Source organism: Eleutherodactylus coqui, chromosome 1 (genome assembly GCF_035609145.1).
Source record: "Eleutherodactylus coqui strain aEleCoq1 chromosome 1, aEleCoq1.hap1, whole genome shotgun sequence".
Classification (NCBI taxonomy): Eukaryota; Metazoa; Chordata; class Amphibia; order Anura; family Eleutherodactylidae; genus Eleutherodactylus; species Eleutherodactylus coqui.
This window is the reverse complement of record NC_089837.1, coordinates 282352230-282374793: the sequence shown is the minus strand read 5'-3', so window position 1 is coordinate 282374793 and position 22564 is coordinate 282352230. Positions and strand designations below refer to the sequence as shown.

At 43.8% G+C, this 22564-nt stretch overlaps 1 protein-coding gene across 1 annotated transcript; it reads left to right on the top strand.

Moving 5' to 3' along the window:
• The first annotated feature begins 613 nt into the window (after window positions 1-613).
• On the top strand, window positions 614-13168 carry LOC136633525 (tubulin alpha-1 chain-like). The gene is made up of 5 exons (XM_066609288.1): window positions 614-769; window positions 3521-3743; window positions 8398-8546; window positions 9148-9828; window positions 12772-13168. Exons 1-5 carry the CDS (start codon window positions 767-769, stop codon window positions 13063-13065), a joined length of 1350 nt encoding a protein of 449 aa, XP_066465385.1. The 5' UTR covers window positions 614-766; the 3' UTR covers window positions 13066-13168.
• Window positions 13169-22564: the final 9396 nt, after the last annotated feature.

Below are 22564 nucleotides of genomic sequence, written 5' to 3'. Positions count from 1 at the left end.
GTATTTTTAAAAACGCGAGTGATCGCAGTCCATTAATACTATATTAATGGAGACCTCCCGCTGCGGAAATCCGTGGTGAAATAGAACATGATGCAATTTTTTTCCCGCAGCAGAATTCCGCTTGTGAGCACTGGCAGCAGGGGAGCTATTAGGCACAATAGAACCTAATATCTGCGGAATTCTGCCGCGGAAACGCAGCACAAATCCGTCCGTGGGCATTAGCCCTATGGAGACACAGAAATTTGGAAAGAAAGTAGAGACCTCTCAAAAGAGACAGCCCCTTGTATGCAGCGGGCTAGAGAATGTGCTTTTCTCACTTTCTATCCCGTAAAACTTGATGGTCCGAGACAACTCCCTGCAAGCGAGCCGGCTGTCGGGAAGTCCAGCTGTTCCCGTGTCGCACTACAAGCCATTCCTCTCCCAACCTGCTACACAAAGACTACTAGTACGGCGGCGAGGACATGGCCGACTCCCTCTACTGTCAGGAATGTCACCCGCGGTCACTCCCCACGCCGCTCGCTACAAATCCACCAATCTCTCCTCAGCGAAACTTATTCAAACACTCCCCGTCCAATCACAGCACGGCGCTCCTCCCGGCGGCCAATGGACTCCGACCCGCCCTTCCAGAGACTATAAAACCAAGTTCTTGGCCAGGAACGAACAGTTGCTGTGTTGGCGGAGACCCGTAGCGCGTCTACAGTCAACGAGCCCGTGGGGTCAGCTTTCCGTGTATTCCTTGTTGTGTGCAGCCTGCAGAGTCACAGTCATGGTAAGCCGCGGTATAAGTCAGGAGTTCTACGTGGGGGGATTTGGCGCCCAAAGTTCCGAGCGGCGGCGGGGCGGAGTTACCGAGTATAACCGGTACCGGAGGGGATGTAAGCGCCGTGTGACCGGTGAGGTGGACGGGGACCGCGCTGAAGTCGCTATTTCAGCGGCAACTAGTAGCGGTGGGGTGAGGGCTCCCGCCTAAGACTTGGGGCGGATGAGCGGGTTCCCAGTACTTTGCTCCCCGCCCTGAGACCGGTACATCCAGTTTTAACCGCTTCTGGATTCGGGCGGCGGTGCTGCTGGGTGGGAGCGGGAGGCGCTGGTATCCGCTGCTGTCCTAAGTGTTCACTCGAAACTTCGGGTGAACATGGCGGCCGTTACGCATCGAGGACGTGTGTCAGCGGTGCCCAATGAGCTTCCGGCTCCGCCCGTCCGTCAGCCCTGCTGCGGCCGGAGGGCTTCCGCCTGTGCTGTCACCTCGGCGGCAGCTGACAGGATGGAAGTAGGTCGGGAGCAGCTGCAGCAGTCTCTGAGCGCCATCTGCCGGCCACAAGTGTTGTGCTCGCCCTCCTGCGGCGCAGATGTCGGAGCCCCGGCTTACAGGAAGAGTCGCTGTGACGATTGGCTTTCCCTGCAGGCCTTTATACCGAACCATTAGCTTTCAAGAATCGTTCTAATAAGTGACAATGACGAGTAACGTTCCATCTTGTGCAGTCCTAGAAATCCTCATTGGCTCTTGCTTATCGGGCTCTCTTTGGCCTCGTCCACGGCACGTACAGATTTCACATAGGGAGTCTGCCGGCCACCCTGCGTGCCTGCCCTTGTCTTCATCCTTCTGTACTGCGGACATGCCGCCCAGCGCACACGCACAGTGCAGTTTATCTTTTTCTCTTAAACTCCTGTTTACCCGCAGAATCCATGGCCCGTCCACCATGTCAATAGCAGGCGGGCCGCGGATCAGACGGCTTCCATTGACTTCAATACAAGCCGTCCGTGCAGGAATCGCAGTTAAATTTTGAATTGTTTTTTTCATCCACGAGCAGAAACAGCAATTGGCTTCCACTGGTGTACGTGAAAAATCATCTTCCCATAGCATGCTGTGGAGGGTTATTGATACGGAATCCGGGGCTGGATTCTGCAGCAAAAATGTGAGCGTGAGGCCTTATACAGTGAATGAGCGACTTCTCTTCTGAAGGCGCCTGTGATGTATCTGTATAAACAGGTTTACGAGCGACCTCTGCCATGGTTCAGACGACGCATAGAGTAGCTCTACAGTGCGAGGAGCTAACCTCGGGTTACAGGAAAACCATAAGCTGGTTAAACATCACTTTGACACTGACAGTCTTCAAGATTGGAGCTAGTGATGTGATGCCAACAGCCACCACCGGCCTTGGGGCGCTCTCGCACACACTGCTTTTACAGCACATCGTTTGAAGCACTATAATACACCTCCATTGACTTCTATGATTTTTGAATGCTGTCTGCTCTATTTTAGTGTCCTGGCTTTTTCTAACATGCCTCATTATTCATGGTATTGTCAATAGACCTTTCTAATGTTAAAATCTCATCACAAGTTTGTGTGGTACAATGCGTTAAAAAGGAGGCTCCATAGAGAAACATGGGAGAGGAAAAAAAAGGCATGCTCTTTCTGCGATGCGCAATTTCTTTTCCAGCGACATCGCATGAGTAAAAACATTGCTAATGGGAAGGAAACCATTGTTAGGGCTCCTTCCCACGGACAGGCGGAAATCCGCTGCGTTGCCCGCAGCTATTAGGTCCTATTGAACCTAATAGTTCAATGCTCACGGTGCGGAATTCCGCACCATGAAATCACCCGTCCTCACCCGCGGCATGCTCTATTTGCCGCGTGTGTACGTGCGGACGGCTTCCATTGCAGTCAATGGAAGCCGTCCGTCACGCTATCTTCCGCTGTAGCACAGTGTGAAACCGCTTCCCCGCCTACTGCCGGCCGCATCATGTGATGCTGTGGGCGTGTCATGTGACGTGGCTGGCGTCTCACGTGATGCTGCGGCACGTCACGCCGAAACGTCATGCGGGACGTAGGACGCCGGCTCTGCCGGTAAGTATTGGTGTCTCTGGGGGGTGCCGTGATGGGCTCCGTGGTGGAGCCCGTCACGGCCGTGTGCAGCCGGCCTAAATCATTGGTTTCATAAATCTGCATTTTTACTCACTCGTGAAAATTGTTCAATTTTCTCACCCATGTGACACCACCTTTAGGGTACTTTTACACATGGCAAGAAATCGTTCGCCTTGAGAGGACAAAGAGTTTGCTCAGATGCTCAGTTTGAACACTACAAAAATTTGTGGGGGGGGCGTTGTGTTCTGTCCTCCTACAGGAGTCGGTGCCTGTACCAGTGAAGGTCAACTGAATGATTGCAGCCAATCACAGCCGGCACTCAATGAGCCACTCAGTGAATGACATCATTGAGTGGCTGTGATTGGCTAATCGAGCTCCAGCAGCCAATCACAGCGCTAGCTTTGCTGGAGGCGGGGTATTCAAAGCCCTGTCACCAGCAAAGCGGAGATGGCAGACAGGGAGGACTCTGAAGTTTGCTGCAGCGCCACCGGGGACCATTTATGTACACAAGCAAGAAAATCAAACTCTAAAAAGTGTATCTTGCCTTGTAACGTTGAGGGTTTTTGCCAAATTTCTCATTCAAAGTGGCAGGTTGGTTTGTGACTGATTATTTTGACTAAGAGACTCCTAACAGATGTCTATTTTTTTCCACAGCGTGAATGCATTTCTATCCATGTGGGACAGGCTGGTGTTCAGATTGGTAATGCCTGCTGGGAGCTGTACTGTCTGGAGCATGGTATCCAACCTGACGGTCAGATGCCAAGTGACAAGACAATTGGTGGAGGAGATGACTCTTTCAACACCTTCTTTAGCGAAACGGGAGCTGGAAAGCATGTTCCAAGAGCAGTCTTTGTAGATCTGGAATCTGCAGTAATAGGTAATGTATAGTACAGTCTGTAATAACAGTGCACATTACACAGGGGAGGGCAAGAAGTGACAGCCCTTTTTGGTAGGTTTGATTTCCTCAGTATTGAACAAGTGACGTAATTGTCAGTATTCACTCTATAGGATATCAAATCATGTGTTTTTTTTAAGATGATCAAGCTTCTTAAAGGGGGGTTGTCCCGCGCCGAAACGGGTTTTTTTTTTTTTCAAACCCCCCCCCCCCCCCCCCCGGTCGGCGCGAGACAACCCCGATGCAGGGAGGTAAAGAAAGCTTACCGGAGCGCTTACCTTAATCCCCGCGCTCCGGTGACTTCAATACTTACCGCTGAAGATGGCCGCCGGGATCCTCTGTCTCCGTGGACCGCAGCTCTTCTGTGCGGTCCATTGCCGATTCCAGCCTCCTGATTGGCTGGAATCGGCACGTGACGGGGCGGAGCTACACGGAGCCTGCATTCTGCACGAGCGGCTCCATAGAAGACTGCAGAAGACCCGGACTGCGCAAGCGCGGCTAATTTGGCCATCGGAGGGCGAAAATTAGTCGGCACCATGGAGACGAGGACGCCAGCAACGGAGCAGGTAAGTATAAAACTTTTTATAACTTCTGTATGGCTCATAATTAATGCACAATGTATATTACAAAGTGCATTATTATGGCCATACAGAAGTGTATAGACCCACTTGCTGCCGCGGGACAACCCCTTTAAAACATAAATTATATTTATTGGAATAGAATTTCAGAAGACACAACCTGCTAAACTGTAAATATGCACTACACTATGCATTTAGTAAGTGGGGAAAGCTTCCAACAGAAATATAGTAAACATTTGTGCAATACTGTCTTCCAGTTCTCTGGCAGTTCTGAGAAGAGTGGGCATGCCCACTTATGCCTTCCTCTGGTCTGTATCACTACTCAGCATGGATCATCTCAACTAAAAGCCTTTAAGAAGCCTCATAAAGATACTTGGGGTTCATTCACACAGGCATATTAACACATATTACGCACGCATATACGCAATGAATGGAGGCAATGAAAGTCAGTGAACTTGCATTCTTCTATGTACATCTGCGTGTGAGCACTGCTTATTGATATGCAGGAGGAATAAGTTGTAGCATGCATTGTATGGGGTGTGTACAATACCCTGTCTACAAACATGCATTGCATATGGGCTGTTTTTTTTGTTTTTTTTTATACGCATCTCCGCTCTGAACAGCATGGAATTTGAGGGGAAAAAAATTTACGCTGTGAAATGTCCATGATCACATCATGCAGTGTCGTACGGTCTGTGTTGGCAGAGCGCATGGGCTGCAATGTGTACAACGCTGCCGGAGACCCACAATGTTGTACACAGACGCCCATGTGGACGAGCCTTAAGCCCAATGGAGAGGAAAGGCAATGACTGGTTCTCTTGCTGTGTAACCCCTTAGTGACGGAGTTGTTTTTTTTTTTTTTTTTTTTCTATTTTCATTTTTTTCCTCCCTCCTTTAAAATTTGTAACTCCTTTAGTGGTCCATTAATCTTGCTATGAGGGCTTGTTTTTTGCGGGACGAGTTCCTTATTTCAATGGTACTATTTAATGGGTCATACAATGCACTGAAAAACCTTGACAAAATTCTAAGTGGAGAGAAATAGAAAAAAACCCAGACATTCTGCCATCTTTCAGTGTGTCTTGTTTCTAGGGTGCACAAACTGCAGCAAAAATGACACAACTTTATTCTATGGGTCAGTACAATTACTACAATACAAAACTTGTATCGTGGTGTTTTTTTACAGTGTTTTTTTTTTTTTTTTTGTCTCCATCTTCTGTGCACAATAACTTTTATTTTTGCGTTGACATAGTTGTGTGAGGGCTCATTTGTGCGGTCCGACCTATAGTTTCTGTTGGTACTATTTTTAAATACATACGACATTTTGATCGCTCCCGCAGTATGATATAATGCCATAGCATTACATCACACTACAATCTGACAGACAGTCTATCGGGTCACGCAAATAGCTTGATAGGCAAACTGCCAAGACAGCCTGGGGCCTTTCAGAAGCTCTCCAGCTGCCATGACACCTGCACGGCTCCCTGCGATCTCATTGTTCAGGCATTTAAAAGGTTAACTGTCCCGATCGGCTGCGTGGCTCGTTGGGGCTGTTGCCTGCGGGTGTTAGCTGTAATAAACAGCTGACACCTTACGATGGATGAATAGAGGGAGGGCGCAGCACGATCTCCCTTTATACACATCCTGCAGCCTCAGGCTGCATTCACAAGAACGTATATACGTCGTCCTCATCTGCAGGGGGGAGGAGGATGGAAGAGCCAGGAGCAGGAACTGAGCTCCCGCCCCTCTGCACTATTTGCAGTGGGGAGAGGTGGGACAGGGGCGGGGCTAATTTGCGGCACTTAGCCCCGCCCCCATCCCACTTCCTTTCACTGCAAATAGTGCAGAGGGGTGGAGAGGGGGCAGGAGCTCAGCTCCTGCTCCTGGCTCTTCCATCCTCCCCCCTCTGCAGTGGAGGACGACGTATATCGGCTCGGCGTGAAAACCGAGCTGATATACGTCCTTGTGAGTGCAGCCCACGGTTGTAAAAACACTATGGGGCCATCACTAAGGTATTAAACATGCTAATTATCAATGTTTTTGATAAATATGGTCTTTGACAAATAGAACAGATTTATAGGACACTTCAAAGCTTTCCTAAATTCCTATGAACGGAAACTAACATTCTGCATTGAATTATGCTATATATTATATAGAATATTTTCTTTTCTCTGCTTCCTTCACACAGGCAAGCACGATATTGGGTTGAGAGACCTGGCCCAATATCGCACTTGTCAATGTGTGTTTTACCTGCAGATGTGAGTCTTTTATGCAAAAAAAACTACCTCCATGACTTCTGTGAAATTCCGATCCTCCAGTGCTTGTTTCACGCATGTTGGAGGATTGGCAAGTGTTCCCTATTGATTTTAATAGGAAACGAAACCTTGCACAGCATGGGACATGTTTGATTGTCCCATTGAAAACATGGGCGGTGCATTCCAAGGGGCACCAAAAAATAGGAAATGTAGCAATGTTTTTTTTATTTTATCTTTCTTTCCCCTACTTCCCATTGCTGCAAGGGGAAAAAATTTGCTCGTGTATGACTCCATTCAAAAGAAGGGAGTTCATATTCCTGTGACTCTTGTGCTCGTGTGAACTTTTCTGCCTATCAGCAGTCTTTTAATGTGCGTGTTTAAAAATAAAAATTCCCATTTGATTTTGTGCGTAAATGCTCGGACTCCTGTGTATGTACGCACACCTGTTGGTGTCAATGGGTGAATATGGTGCATAATGCGCACCAAGGTTGGATATGCTGCATCTATTTCAAGCCACTGAAAGTAGTGTGTAAAATGTGCAGCTGCAAATGAATCCATTGAAATCAATGGGCTTTACTCACTGCGTATTATACATGTAAAAAGTGTGCAATACACTGCATATCTACATTCATGTGAATGAGTCCTAAGCTGGAGTCACTGCATTTTTTTCCAACTCTGCCAAAATGGGAGCTCTAGTTACTGTGTCCCCCCCAGTCTTTATGCTGAGCTTCTGTATAGTAGTGTTGTTCTAAGGGCAAGTCAATATGGGAGGGGTGGGGGGGTGTTATGTGTTTTTAATCCTTTTGTTGTTGCTTTGCATAAATCACGGCAAAAAGCAATTTGAGTGACAATTCTTAAGATGGACATGGGACCTGCATGAGATGTGAATACCCCTTTAAGACAGACTGGGAAAAAGAACATTCTAATTGTTTAGATTTGCAGCTGCTAAACGGATGATTTTCCTATATGTGCAAAAGGAATTTGTTAAACAATTTTAAAAAACACATACATTTTTTCATGGTGCTAGATAAAGGGAAAATCCTTAAATTTTGTGTCTTTCACTCTGGCCATAGAACCTCATGATGGGCTGCCATCTATTGTTCAGCACTTTTCAGTAGTTGTCACATGCTCAGACAAGATTATACAGATAACACAGGTACACATGACTAGTCAAAAGGACCATTTACATGCAAAGATAATCTTTCAAAGGATTGAAAGTTTTAGCAATTGTTTTGCATAAAGTACAAATTTGCACAAATTCCCATTAGTACTTTATCAACTTCATTTGTGTGCACATGAGCCTGCTGGAGCTCCTTGCACAACTCAGCAGGTGGTCTGAACTCTGTAACTAGCTCCATTGTTCTGGCACAGGCTGCTAAGAGGAAACAATGTTATCTCTAGCTCCCCTGCAGTCTGTTTTCTAGGCAATGATTATCACTCATATGCCATCGTTTTTAATGTCTTTTGAGTTATAATTTTGGTGGGTTAATTGGCCTAAACTCTATACCACCTATTACATGAGGCTTGTCTTCTCCTTGGTAAACACATAAATTCTCCGTACACCAATTTATTCTGCAGCACTGATGGGTGCGCTAAAATGCTGAGTACTGAGCTGTCATTGGTTGCAGCGCCTGTGATGTTGGAGGGGAAACCCAATAAAGAAATTAAGTTTGAAAACTTCCAAGTACAGTTGTGTGTTACACATTCCACTCATTAGAAAAATGAGCCTTCCAGATGATATAAATATTATAAATTGGTAAAGGTTGGTGTTTCTATGAAAATGACAAGTTGAATTTTCTATTTTAGATGAGGTTCGATCTGGATCTTACCGTCAACTTTTCCACCCTGAGCAGCTTATTACTGGCAAGGAGGATGCTGCTAACAACTACGCTCGAGGGCACTACACTGTTGGAAAGGAAATCATAGACTTGGTGTTGGAAAGAGTGAGAAAGCTGGTAGGTACCAACAAGCTGGTTATTATGCACAACTACCTAATAATATAATATCACAATTATAACAGAACATGTGCACCTCTAATATCTGAATTGATCTGTTTCGTTGGGACACATTCAGACAGTGTTCTTCAGCTGTGTTGTAGTTTAAGAGGAACCTGTCAGTGTGCGTTCTGCACAAAAATGCGTTTGGGTTGGCTGGCTAGAGTTTTTTCCTTCAGGCTGCCATGTGCACGCTGTCCCATGAAAATCTGATTCTTCAGATTTCTATGCAGTGCGCAGACGTCCCCAGGGGACACCATGGGAATAATATAAGTGGGCGAGTATAAAATTACATCCCCGGCTTCCCATCACCTCCCCATAAGACCATTACTTCAGTTTATGATGCTGTTTGGAGCTGATGGGTCCCCTTTTAAATGCACCCATATTGGCTGAATTGTAGACAATGTGAATCTTGCACAAAGCAGCAATTTTAGCTCAAGCTTGGACTTGATTTAGAATGATTTCATTTGGATAGAAATGTATTAGTTTCTGAATAAATATTTTATAACCTTTTGAAGTGATTTTAGTATAACTTCATTGTCTTGTCTCTTTTCTTTTCCAGGCTGATCAGTGTACAGGGCTTCAGGGCTTCCTGATCTTTCATAGCTTTGGTGGTGGCACAGGCTCGGGTTTCACTTCTTTACTCATGGAGAGACTGTCTGTGGACTATGGCAAAAAGTCCAAATTGGAGTTTGCCATCTACCCAGCCCCACAAGTGTCCACTGCTGTAGTAGAGCCATACAATTCCATTCTGACAACGCACACAACATTGGAGCATTCAGACTGTGCCTTTATGGTCGATAATGAAGCAATTTATGATATATGCCGGCGGAATCTAGACATTGAGCGTCCAACATATACCAACCTGAATCGTTTAATAGGCCAGATAGTATCCTCTATTACAGCCTCTCTGCGGTTTGATGGGGCACTCAATGTAGATTTGACAGAATTCCAAACTAACCTGGTGCCATATCCCCGCATCCACTTCCCTTTGGTTACTTACTCTCCTATTATTTCTGCTGAAAAGGCATACCACGAGCAGCTTTCTGTTTCCGAGATAACAAATGCTTGCTTTGAGCCATCAAATCAAATGGTGAAGTGTGATCCCCGACATGGTAAATACATGGCATGTTGCATGTTATACCGTGGAGATGTGGTGCCTAAAGATGTGAATGCTGCTATTGCCGCTATTAAGACGAAGCGCAGTATACAATTCGTGGACTGGTGCCCAACAGGGTTTAAGGTGAGGCCTATTTTATTACCTTTTCCTCTTAAATACACTGGGACAATAAATACACAACAATTTTACTTAACGCCCTGTTTTAGGGCATGTTCATGGTGGCAGACTTTCTGCAATAGAAAAACCTGTACCACATGGTGCAAATTTCATCCCCCTCAATTGAAGGAAATTCTTGGCAAATCTGCACCGTGTGATGTGACTTGCTTTGGATATTCCTTTGCAGAAAATCCACCGCCTTTGAACATGCCCTTGTATTTATATTTTAGCATCTTGTGCACCTAAACCAACAGTTAAAAATAGGACAAAACCCTTAAGACTGATGTTCACTGGATAAGTGATAATGTGATTGATTAGAAAGTTGCATAACTTCAGTCATTAAGGACGCTTAGATCACGATATACGTCGTCCTCATCTGCAGGGGGGGGGGTGGAAGAGCCAGGAGCAGGAACTGAGCACCCGCCCCCTCTCTGCCTCCTCTGCACCCCCTCTCCGCCCCTCTGCACTATTTGCAATGAAAGGAGGCGGGGTGGGGGTGGGGCTAAGTTTTGAGAATTAGCTCCGCCTCTCCCCATTGCAAATAGTGCAGAGGGGGCGGGAGCTCAGAGCACTGCTCCCCATCCTGCAGAGAGAGGCGACGTATATCAGCTCGGCGTGAAAACCGAGCCGATATACGCTCGTGTGAATGCACCCTGAGCAAAAAATATACACACTGAAATGCCAACTTGCACACTTTCCCAAATTGTTTTAGTTAGAAATGTTGATATAAGAATACCTCAGTAATGGATGATTGAATTTTTCCCGTGCTGTATATAAATGCAGCTGGACCGGCTCCTTGGTTACATTTTCTTTTTCCTCTTTTCCGCAACTCCGCCTCTCCAGCCCCATGTCATGTGGATTAATTAGCTGGTGCCACCCATGCAGTGCTGGGAAGCCTCGCACCTGACCTGTTGCAGGCGCACAGTATCTTATATGTACATGCTTGAAGAGCTCACAGCATGTTTTCCCAGCGCTGCATGGTGACGCCAGCTACATCATCAATGTCACAGATGGCTGGAGAGGTGGACTGGGGTGGAAAAAAAATTGTCTTCCTGGAATAGGTGGACTACAATACAAAGAGGTTATCAAAAAAAATTTTTATTGCATGAACTTGTGATTTTTAGCATAACAAACATATATAATTTTTTTATTGCGATTACGAGTGCGTTTTTTTTGTAATGTATAATTTCAAATCGCAGGTAGCAGCGATATGAGATTATTCTTAAGGAAGAGCATTGCTGACGCAACAAAATCAGAACAAGGCTGTGATTTATTATGGCGATTTGGAAAAGTGAAATTTCTATTTTTTTGTTTTTTGTTTTTTTTTTATTCCTGCCCTTTCTCCATAAAGGAAAAAATAAGTTGAACAATTGGTGCCGTTGGAAAAAAATGTGCTCTGTAAATAACAAAAAACAAAACCCTCCATACAGCTATATTGCTCAACAATGACTTGCTCATTAAGGCACAAAATAGACCCTTACTAACGGGTTATGCAGTGGAGAAGGTTTAATTGCCGATATTATTTTTATAAATTCATGTGGATCTGTATATTACACTCTTCATTCACCCAATATAGAAGATATTGAGACAGAAAGTATTCTACTCTGAAGAACCTCACTAAAGAAAGCTGATACTCAAGAATGATCAATGCCACTAAACAATAGAACTACATGGCCAAAAGTCGCATGCTTTTTAGTAAAATAGACCAAAGAGGCCCACACACCTACAATAGTTGTTGGCTGACGGCTATATTTCCTGAGACCCCCAAGCAAAGGCTTGATCTAGCCATGAGTGTTCATATGTCTTCCATGGTAAGAAAGGAGAAAGCTGTAGGCAATAAGCTCTGGTGGGAACAAAGTGATTGGGAACTTTAGTTCAGTGTGCTTGATCCTTATTTTCCCCTGACGTCTGTTGTAAGAGACCCCATAAACATGACAGTTGTCTGGTCCTGTGAGAATTGGGGAGTTCTGACTACTTTTTCACCAATTGTGCATGGTGGGGCCTTAGGTTCATGGGCAATGAGCCCTTAGACAACCTCTGTCGGTAAAACGCTTTGCCAGCATTGGCATCTGATATGCGCAGTGTTACTTTTATTATTTTAATCCCCACTGTTACAGAGCAGGAATGTGTATGAAAACCCCACTCATAGACAGTGTATTGTGTATGGACATCGTTTCATACACTGCCTATAGAAATGTTATAGGGCTCATACTGTGATCTATTTCTCGTGTGTAATGATATGCAGTGTCCACATGTGCGTGCATCAATGAATCCGTTGACTCCATTCACTTCATATCACGCATGCGAAATATGCGCTGAAAACCAAGTTGTTGACATGAGCCTTAAAGCACACAACCACTCTTTAATCGTGTGTTCCAATGAGAATGTTGGTAATTGTCATGTGATTGAACTGTCACATGCACTGTAGGCATGAGTCTTGCAGCTTGTTGTATAGCTGTATGCAACTACATCAGAATCTGTAGGGTATACTTTTACTGGGAGGCACATGTTCTTCTCTGGTCAATCTGTTCAGTGACCGAAACCAGATTGGTCTAACCATAAAACATTTAGAAAGTTAATTCCAAATCTGCTCATCAAAGGATTAAACAGTGGTTGGTTTTGGGTAGGTATCCCACATGCCCTTGAGGAAGCTTACTGCAATTGATTTCTAAAGGCTCAGCGCTTCATCACTGACTTGCAGGTCAATAATCTGTCCCCTCCCGGCTGTATTCTGCACACAGTTAATACAGTAGGTTTATGTCAACTGCCATAAGGAAAAAGCCTTTCTTGTCCATGGTAGCCAATCTTCAAGCAGCTTTTAACTTTGTATTTTGGTTTCCATAATTAAAGGCAATCTGTATGCATCCCTGTTCGTATAAAGTATATAATGCATTTTTTCTCCCTTTCCAGGTGGGCATAAACTATCAACCTCCTACTGTTGTACCTGGTGGTGACTTGGCCAAAGTACAAAGGGCAGTTTGTATGCTCAGTAATACCACAGCGATAGCAGAGGCCTGGGCACGTCTGGATCACAAGTTTGACCTGATGTATGCGAAGCGTGCTTTTGTGCATTGGTATGTGGGTGAAGGCATGGAAGAGGGAGAGTTCTCTGAAGCACGTGAGGATCTGGCTGCTTTGGAGAAGGATTATGAAGAGGTTGGCACAGACTCGGTAGAAGGAGAAGATGAAGGAGAAGAGTATTAGTGTTGATGGCAAGTGCCCTTTTAAAAATGGCAGTGTACTAATTTCTGTCATGGATGCTTGAAATAAAACTTAAGCAACAATTTAAAAAAAAATTGTAACATCATCCTGTTTTGTCTTTTTAACCTATGCCAATCTTTGACTAGTCTAAATATTTAACATTAACTGTTTTTAGTCCTTGATATTCAATATTCATAGCTCCTGATCTGTTGTAATATAGGACCCACGCAAAAATTGCAAAAGCTTTATTGGACTTCTATTATCCACTTTACTTTAAGTATTCCTGTTTTCTCGCTGGTCCTTAACCCCTTACCCGCTCCAGGATGTACATTTACGTCCTGGAGTGTCGGGGTATGTATGAAGAGGGGTCGCGGGGCGACCTCTTGATACAGCGCGGGCGTCAGCTATTTAATACAGCTGACACCCGCGGGAAATGGCTGCCATTGGCCGTGCGGCCGATGGCAGCTGTTAACCCTTTAAATGCCTCGAACGATATTCGGGGGTCCCGTGCGGGCCCCCCGCGGTGAGATCGGGGGAGCCGTGCAGGTGTCATGGCTGCCGGGGGCCTTCTGAAAGGCCCCGGGGCTGCCTTGGGAGACTGCCTATCAAGCCATCCTCGTGGGGTGGCTTGATAGACTGCCTGTTAAATTGCCGTATGACGGAATGCTGTAGCATTACGTCATACTGCAGGAGCGATCAAAGGATTGCATGTTTTAGTCCCCAGAGGGACTTAAAGGTAAAGTTAAAAAAAGATCAATAAAGTTTTTTTTTTTTTTTAATTGTAATAAAAAAAAAAGTTTTTATCTCTCTTTTGCCATACCTATAATTTAAAAATCTAAATCCTAAAATAAAAATACATATTTGATATCGCCGCATCCGTAAAAGTCTGATCTATCAAAGTAGCCAATTATTTACCAGGCATGGTAAATGTTGTCTGGAAGAAGAAGAAGAAAAAAACAAATGCACTTTTTCAGTCACCCTGTCTCCCAGAAAAAACGCAATAAAAAGCTATCAAAAAGTCATATGTATTCCGAATTGGTACTAATGGGATCTACAGGATATTCCACAAAAAATGATACCTCGCTCAACTACGTCGACAGAAAAGTAAAGTTATTGCACAAGATGACTGCAGAAATTAATTGAAAAAAATTAAGTCTTTGAGAAAAAAAAATAGTACAATAAACTAGACAAGTTTGGTATCGTAGTAATTGTACTGACTCATAGAATAAAGTTATCATGTAGTTTCTGTTGCAGTTTGTGCGCCAAAGAAACAAAACGCACTGAAAGATGGCGGAATGTCGTGTTTTTTTTTTCCATTTTAACTCCACTTAGAATTTTGTAAAAGTTTTTCAGTACATTATATGATAGGTTGAATAGCCGCATTAAAAACTACAACTCGTCCTGCAAAAAACAAGCCTTCATACAGTGATGTAGATGGATAAATAAAGGAGTTACAATTTTTTATTTTTTTTTAAAGGGGGAGGAAAAAATGAAAATGGGGTCGGGGTGGGGGGAGAAAGGGGCCGTGTCATTAAGGGGTTAAAGCACACAATAGGATGCCTTTGCTCTCCTGCAGCTTATGGTCAGCTTTTTCTGTACAGGATAAGAGAGTGGGTATTTAATGTCAGCTCTGTTGTACTACTGGAGGCATTTGTACACAGATATGGGGGGCCCTGTATGCGGCTTCACTGGTTTTTAAGAGTCCAGAGGTGTAAATTGAAGTTCCAGGTCCTGATGCAAAAATTGGTAAGGAGGCATGTCAATGTTTCATGCAACCTATAGTACTGGAATTCTCTAATCCTGAGATACTGTGCTTGGGCAGTTGTTTTAAGGTGATACTTTAATCTGACACTTGGGTTGGGGTGTTATCACAATTTATGGTCACAATAAAATGGGTTACTATGCATTTGGCCTTCAGTGCTTGGCAGAGAAAGTTGCAAGGAACTTAAGATCACAAGATTTATGAACATTCATGGCTATGGACAAGAGGTGGGAGCTTAGGTCCGCCCCTTGTCCACATGCAAGCAATAGGAAGAGGCAGGATGGTGCTTAGCTCTGCCCCTCCCATTGCAAAGAATGAGCAGGGAGGAGAAGAGAGGGAGCGAGTTTAGCAGCCACTCTGCTAAACTCCCTCCCACCTGCGGCCACTGCCATGGGCTCCCATAGGAGTCCATGCAGCGGCTGACATATTCCGGCTCAAAAGATAGTTCCAGTGCTATCTTTTGGGTCCGACGTATAAACGCCCGGCGCTATATTGGCCTGGCCGGGTGCTTTTACACCATGGGATTACGCCCATGTGATCTGATGCATTAGAATCCAATGCCACCGATCACAGCATATATCAGCCGGCTGGCTGATATACGCTTGTGGGAAAGAGGCCTATGGGATTGAATTCTGCCTTTGCCTGAACCCTTACCCTGCATGAAGCAAAAATTTTAGGGGGGATGTCTAGATGTGTGCTCAATAATCAGAAGGATCTGTATGGTCTTTACTTGGGTCCTATGGCCTTTTGCTCTGCATCTGCACTTTGTTTAGACTTTTCTGTAAATGGACTGGAATAAGCGTTGCAAACAACTCAAAGCAGAAGCCATTGTGAGGCCTATTCTCACAAAAGGTCATTTGTGAGGTGTATTCTCACAGGTCCAGATGGCCAGAAAACCTTTCTTGGCACTTAACAGCACAATCAAAGGCAAAAATGGGAAGGAACTGGATGACCAATAGAGTATCTAGGATAGGTGGAGGGAATGCTTAGAGAAACTATATATGCCTGCAACCACATACCTGGACCATTGCATGAGGTGGAGCCTGTGGACTTGGAGCCCTCCATTATGGAGTCAGAAGTGGTTATGGAAATTTAACAACTAGCCAAAAAAAAAAAAAAGCACCAGGCATGGAAAAGCTTAAATACCAAAAAGAATATCTACATGTGCTTCATGATCGACTACATCAAGGCCTTTGACTGTGTCAACCATGACAAGCTAGGGCAGGTCCTACATGAGCTGGGCGTATCAGCACATCTAGTCATGCTAATCTCACTTTATGCCAATAAAGAAGCCACTGTGAGAACACGGATTGCTTTGGGATCAGTAAAGGCGTCCAACAAGGCTGCATCCTCTCACTCTTCTTGTTTAACCTATATGTGGAAGTGATCATGTGTAAAATAAACCTAGACGAATTGGAATTTGGAGTTAAAATAGGTGTAGGTGTGGATGACATAACTCTGCTTGCAGAAACAGGAGCAGCTTATATGTAAGATTAAAACTGAAAGTGAAAAAATTGGCCTCCACCTGATTTTAAAGACTAAAATGATGGCAAGTACAAAAAAAATGGCCAAATTCAAATCAAAATCAACAATGAGGTCATAGAATGGAATGTGTGCGAGACTTCATTTTTCTTGGCTCAAAAATTGATCAGAATGAAGAATCTATGCCAGAGATAAAACGTAGCATAGCATTGGGGCAACACACAATGCAAAGCATAGACAAAATCTGGAAAAGTAAGGATATCGGTGTAGCAACAAAACACGGGATATTGCAAACCACCGCTTTCCCCAGAGCTATGTATGGATGTGAAAGCTGGACTGCAAAAAAAGCTTATAGGAGGATTGATGCGTTTGAGCTGTGGTGCTGGCGAAAGCTCCTGCGTATGTCCTGGACAGCAATATAAGGACAATATAACCAGACCCAGACTCACGTATTTTGGCCATGTAATGCGAGCAGAGTCACTAGAAAAATCTATAATGCTTGGATAGATCAGCGGTAGAGATGAGCGAGCATACTCGCTAAGGCAAACTACTCGAGCGAGTAGTGCCTTATTTGAGTACTTGCCCGCTCGTGTCTAAAGATTCGCCTGGGGGGGGAAGAGTGAGAGAGTGATCTCCCCTCTGTTCCTCCCCACTCTCCCCCGCCGCTCCCCGCCCCCTGCCGGCAAGTAGTTTGCCTTAGCGAGTATGCTCGCTCATCTCTAATCAGCGGCAAAGAACACAATGGCCTGATACTGGCATGGATATCACACAACTAAAAGAAGCAGTGCAAAACCAAAAAACATGAAGGGAGGTCGCCGAGGGTCGTGAATGACTAAAATGCGAACCACAAAACCAGTTAACCCCTTCATGCTCCATGACGTACAGTTACATCATGGTAAGTCAGGGTATGCATGGAATGGGATTAAGGGTTGATTCTGCTCCATACAATTCGGGTGTCTGCTGTCTTTGACACCCAACACCTGCCTGCAACAGCCATGATCAGCGTTCACAGCGATTACGGCTGTTAACGCTATAACCCTCTGATAGCATTTAAATGCCCCGATTAGAGTTTGGGGGTCTCAAATAGACCCTCCGCAATGAGATCACGGGCTGTCGGTCGGTTGCCGTGGCAGCCGTGGGCCTTCTGAAGGCTTCCAGTGCTGCTATTGCAAAATGCCTATGAAGCTATGCTTGTGGTATGGCTTGATAGACTCAGCATCTGATCAAAACATCATAATTGCGCATATTTTGGTTACAGAATCTCCACGAAAATGTTTTAAATATAAACAGCAATCAAAAAGTCATATGTACTCTAATCCGGTACCAATAGAAACTACATGACGTCCTGCGAAAATCGAGTCCTCACGCAACTATATTAACAGAAAAATAAAGTTATGGCTGTCAGATGGCAAAAGAAAATGTTATTTTTCTCCAAAGATATTTTATTTTTTAAATGTAGTACAGCAAAAAAAACCCCAAAAAACTACATATTTTGTGTCATCTCAATCGAACCGACCCATAGAATAAAGTCATGTTATATTTTTCTGCAGTGAGTACCCTGTAGAAATAAGACCCCTCCAAAGATGGCAGAATTGCGTTTTTCTTTTCACCATTTCACTCTACTTGAAAAAAAAAATTTGAATACAAGCCCCCAGATAAATTGATTAAAATAAAAGTTGTAATATTTATATATATTATTTTTTTTTAGAAAGTGGGAAGGTAAAAACAAAAATGGAAAAAATTGTCAATGCGTACTGGCTGTGTGCCGCTCATGTATCTCCCGCACCCAGCAAGCTGCAAGATATGCTTGTGTGAGCCTGACCTAAGGTAGACTTACTCTGTTCCTGCCATTTACAATGGTAAAGGTCTATCTAGTCTTTATCTCCTTTCTCTGTCGATATCCATGGCTGACTACAGAACCCCTTTATCCTTTTATAGCTGCGGCAGATCAAGATAACGTTTATGCACCACTTTTTGCCTAAGGTCTTCAGGAAGGAGCTGTGATGTTTAGCCCTCCCCTGATTTAATCCAGAATAATTCAGTCCATGGTGGATTACAACAAAGAAGTGAATTGCAGTCCTGGGCTTTGTGGTGTTTACTTTTCTCCACCCCTCAATTGATGAAACAAAGTTCTGTATGTCAATTTTTTTTCAGTCCAGCAAATACTGCTGTAGCAAACGTATGTTTCTAATGTTCCTAATCTACCTTCATACTGAATAACAAACTACTATGTAAACACACATAACCCTTAAATTATTAGATTTAGGCCTCCTGCAGTCGGGCGGGATTTCCCGCCCGTTCCCGCACAGAAACGTCACCAGTGATGCGCTGGCTCCGCTCTGCGCATGCGCCGGCTGAACGGTAGCTGGCACATAGAAGAGCAGAGGAGATGTGGGAACAGATGAGCCGCACTGGTCACTGCAGGGGCACAGGTCGGATCCCGCTGTGAGAATTCTCGCAGCGGGATCCAACCCGGCCGTCTGCAGGCAGCCATATTTAAACAAGTACCAATTCCAGGATGTTATATCATTACACACTGCAAGATGTATCCATCAGGTTTATAAAAAAATAATATAATCATCATCATCCGTAGAATTACAGATTTTTATCATATCCCAGTTGTTACATATGTCATAAGACATATTCAGAAGTAGATTATCATGCAACATATTCATATAATTTTCAAACATTTTCTGCAATGCAAGACACAAACAGACTATTATTCCAGTTCATACAAATTAATTTGTACATAACATGCTGTCATAACCTAAACACAGTCAACTATCGTGTACTGGCCCTTTTACATGGGAGGGCAGTCGGCTAAATGTCTCCACAAGCACTGACGTCACCACTAGGGTTGTTAGCACTCGTGCAGATTGGTTAGAGTAACAGACTGGATTGTGGGCTCCTCGCTGGCTTCTCGCTCAGCACTTCACTTTCTATGTGAAGCAGGGAGCGTTTACATGGAATAAGAAGCCAGCGATAGTTTTTATACCGACTGAACGTCAGCAATAACGACTTGCAAATGAATTGTGAGCGTTTTTTTTTTGCATTTACACTGTACGATTATTGCTCAAATTCGTTCATTTGAATACATTTTGAGCGATAATTGTTACATGTAACAACATTTTAACAAAAAACACTAAAGAACTTAAACAAACATGGCCTCCTAAAACATTCATAAGAAAGACATTGTTATGAGGTCTTCAGAACTCATGCAACGTAGCTCCAGAAAATACCGGTAGTAATTTAGTTTTTTTTTAATCTAAATTTAAATACTGTAGATGGGTTCCCAATATTCAGTACAAAAGTAAAGCTAATACTATCCATTGTACAGTATCACATGGGTTAATGAATGGCCAAGATGCTTCTCTTTTCACTCCTACCAATAAACAAGGATAATTACATACCCCAACTAATTAAACATTTAGGAAAAAGTAAATAAAGCAGTCTGGATGTTTACTAGAGTAGAGCTGTTAAAGGGGTTGTCTCGCGCCGAAACGTTTATTTTTTTTTTTTTGCATAGGCCCCCCGTTCAGCGCAGGACAAACCCAAGGGATGTGTTAAAATAAAAAAAAAAAATATTACTTACCCGAATCCCCACTCTGCGACTTCTTCCTACTTCTTCCTTCTCCAAGATGGCCGCCGGGATCTTCACCCACGATGCACCGCGGGTCTTCTCCCATGGTGCACCGTGGGCTCTGTGCGGTCCATTGCCGATTCCAGCCTCCTGATTGGCTGGAATCGGCACACGTGATGGGGCGGAGCTACGCGATGATGCGTAGAAGGGGGCGGAGCCAGAACACCGCTCGTGCCCGGACCGACCAGAAGGAGAAGACCCTTCTGCGCAAGCGCGTCTAAAAAAGCAAGAAGACCCCGAAATTAGACGGAGCCATGGAGACGGGGACGCCAGCAACGGAGCAGGTAGGTGAATAACTTCTGTATGGCTCATATTTAATGCAGCATGTATATTACAAAGTGCATTAATATGGCCATACAGAAGTGCTGAACCCCACTTGCTTTCGCGAGACAACCCCTTTAAATAAAACTTCTCATTAGAAAGGTGAAACATTAATTTTTCAAAATCACATACATGATAGTACTCCTTGCAGGAATAATTCTCCTGTTAGGCTACTTGCACATGGACTTTTTTTTCTGTATGATGTTCAGACAGAAATGGCAGCCATTTATTTGAATGAGTGTATGCACAGTTTTTTTTTTTTTACTTATGGTCCAATTCAATTAATGAAAATTATGGGGCACTTTCTATTAGTTTGCTCACTGCAATGATGAAAAACAATTTAAATTCAGAAAAGAAGCATCTTACCTTCTTGCCGTTGTCAAATGCTCGTATAGGTTCTATGTATGGTGCAGGTATGTATACTCACGTCCTGCCACTCAGTCTCGGTGGTTACACTTGACTTACAACAGGCTTATTCAGAGGAATATGGACCTATCCAGAGTATATGTTACAACTGCTTTATTAGGAAATAATAAGCCTGATGAAAAACAATGGTGCATCTGGTCCCTTCCAGGTTTGTGTATCACTGCAGATTCATCATTTGAACCAGGCAAGAGATTTTGGGTTATAACACATAAAGGCTATTTCTCTTAATCTAAGAACTCTGTTGGCTAGAGATTCCCATTGAGTTTGGGTTGTTAGTTCAGTAGAAGTGCCATACACTTGTGCTATAGAGTCACTCAATAAGTGTAGCAAAGAGAAGTTAGCAGCTGTGTCCCTAGCACATCTCATCTTTAAACATACTATGGGATCTGCGCAGATACTACTTAACCCTATCACCTCCCGACTATTCAGAATTATAGTATCTGTAACATGATCCCATAGTCTAAGAACCAATGCTAATAAGCATTCTCCTGATTGCTGTCTATACATGGTACCCAACTCTGTCAACTCTCCTGCTGTGTAACTCAATGTTTCCTCACTCATGGCTGTTTCTTCTCAAGTTGCTGTCTGCTCTGCCTCTATCCTATCTCCAGTACGTTGGTTGATCTCTTTACTCTTACAATCAGGTTAGCATGCATCTTTTCATGTTCTATTCAGAAACCTTTCATTCGAACAAATCCGACCACTGTTCATTGTGCTCATGGACCTGACTCATATCATATTGTATGTGAGACTGACAAAAAAAACATATGTCCATCCAGTTCAGCTTAATAACCCCCAATGTTGATCCAGAGGAAGGGAAAAAAACAACGAGGTAGAAGCCAATTTTCTCCATTCGAGGGAAAAAAATTCCTTCCTGACTCCAATCTGGCAATCAGAATAATTCCTGGATCAACAACCCTTTTGAAGTTATTAATGAATATAACATATAATATTGTATCGCTAAAGAAAGACATCCATGCCCTCTTAACTCTTATCGAATTTGTCATCACCATGTCCTCAGGCAGAGTTCCATAGTCTCACTGCTCTTACAGTAAAGAACCCTCTTTGGTGTAGAAACCTTCTTTCCACTAGATGTAGAGGATGCCCAATTGTCACAGTCCTGGGTATAAACAGATCATAGGAGGGATCTCTGTATTGTCCCCTGATATATTTATACATGGTTATTAGGTTGCCCCTCAGCTGTCTTTTTTTCTAAACTAAATAATCCCAATTTTGATAACCTCGCATGCAGTATGGGAGTCTGACACAGGTGTCTATTCTTGTTTACATTTCTTACAACATAGGCTTCAAAACATTTTTACCATATGTCCTGATATTCTATTTGATTTCTAAGGGCTGATTGCAATCTAACTCTTTGTTCTATCTATAGCTGCCTGTAAATTAGCATTTTTTTTCTTACTGGTTTTGAAGTGCCTGCACGCACCTAATGGCAGTGGTGGCTTTCCTTTGTTTTGAATCCTATTGAGAGATCAAATTTTGCCGCCACTATCCAGGGGTTTAAGTGCTGTGCTTCCATACATTTGTTACATTCCTGTGCCATTGAGGTTCAGGGTCCAAAAGACACCCACTCTGGCGGTATTATTGTTTTTTGTCACCACCAGGAAGCTAGGGGTTTGACAGGGCTTGGATGCTAGAACGCCCCTGTCACACCCCTAGCTGCTGATTGGGTGAAGTATGTAAGGTCCTAACAGCATTGTCTGTATACATAGTTGCCTGGCCTGGATGGTTAGAGTTAATGGTTGGTGTTCATGTTAGGCTTAGATGATTAGCTCTAAATACTTGCATGTTACAAGGGTAACATGGAAGTATTTACAGTGAATAATCTAAGCCTATTATGAACATCAACCCCT

What these genes read in the sequence shown, in the direction of transcription:
- LOC136633525 (XM_066609288.1), top strand. An exon ending in TCTGGAATCTGCAGTAATAG is followed by an intron (nt 3,744 to 8,397) that starts GTAATGTATAGT and finishes TTTCTATTTTAG; the next exon opens with ATGAGGTTCGATCTGGATCT. An exon ending in GGTGCCCAACAGGGTTTAAG is followed by an intron (nt 9,829 to 12,771) that starts GTGAGGCCTATT and finishes CTCCCTTTCCAG; the next exon opens with GTGGGCATAAACTATCAACC.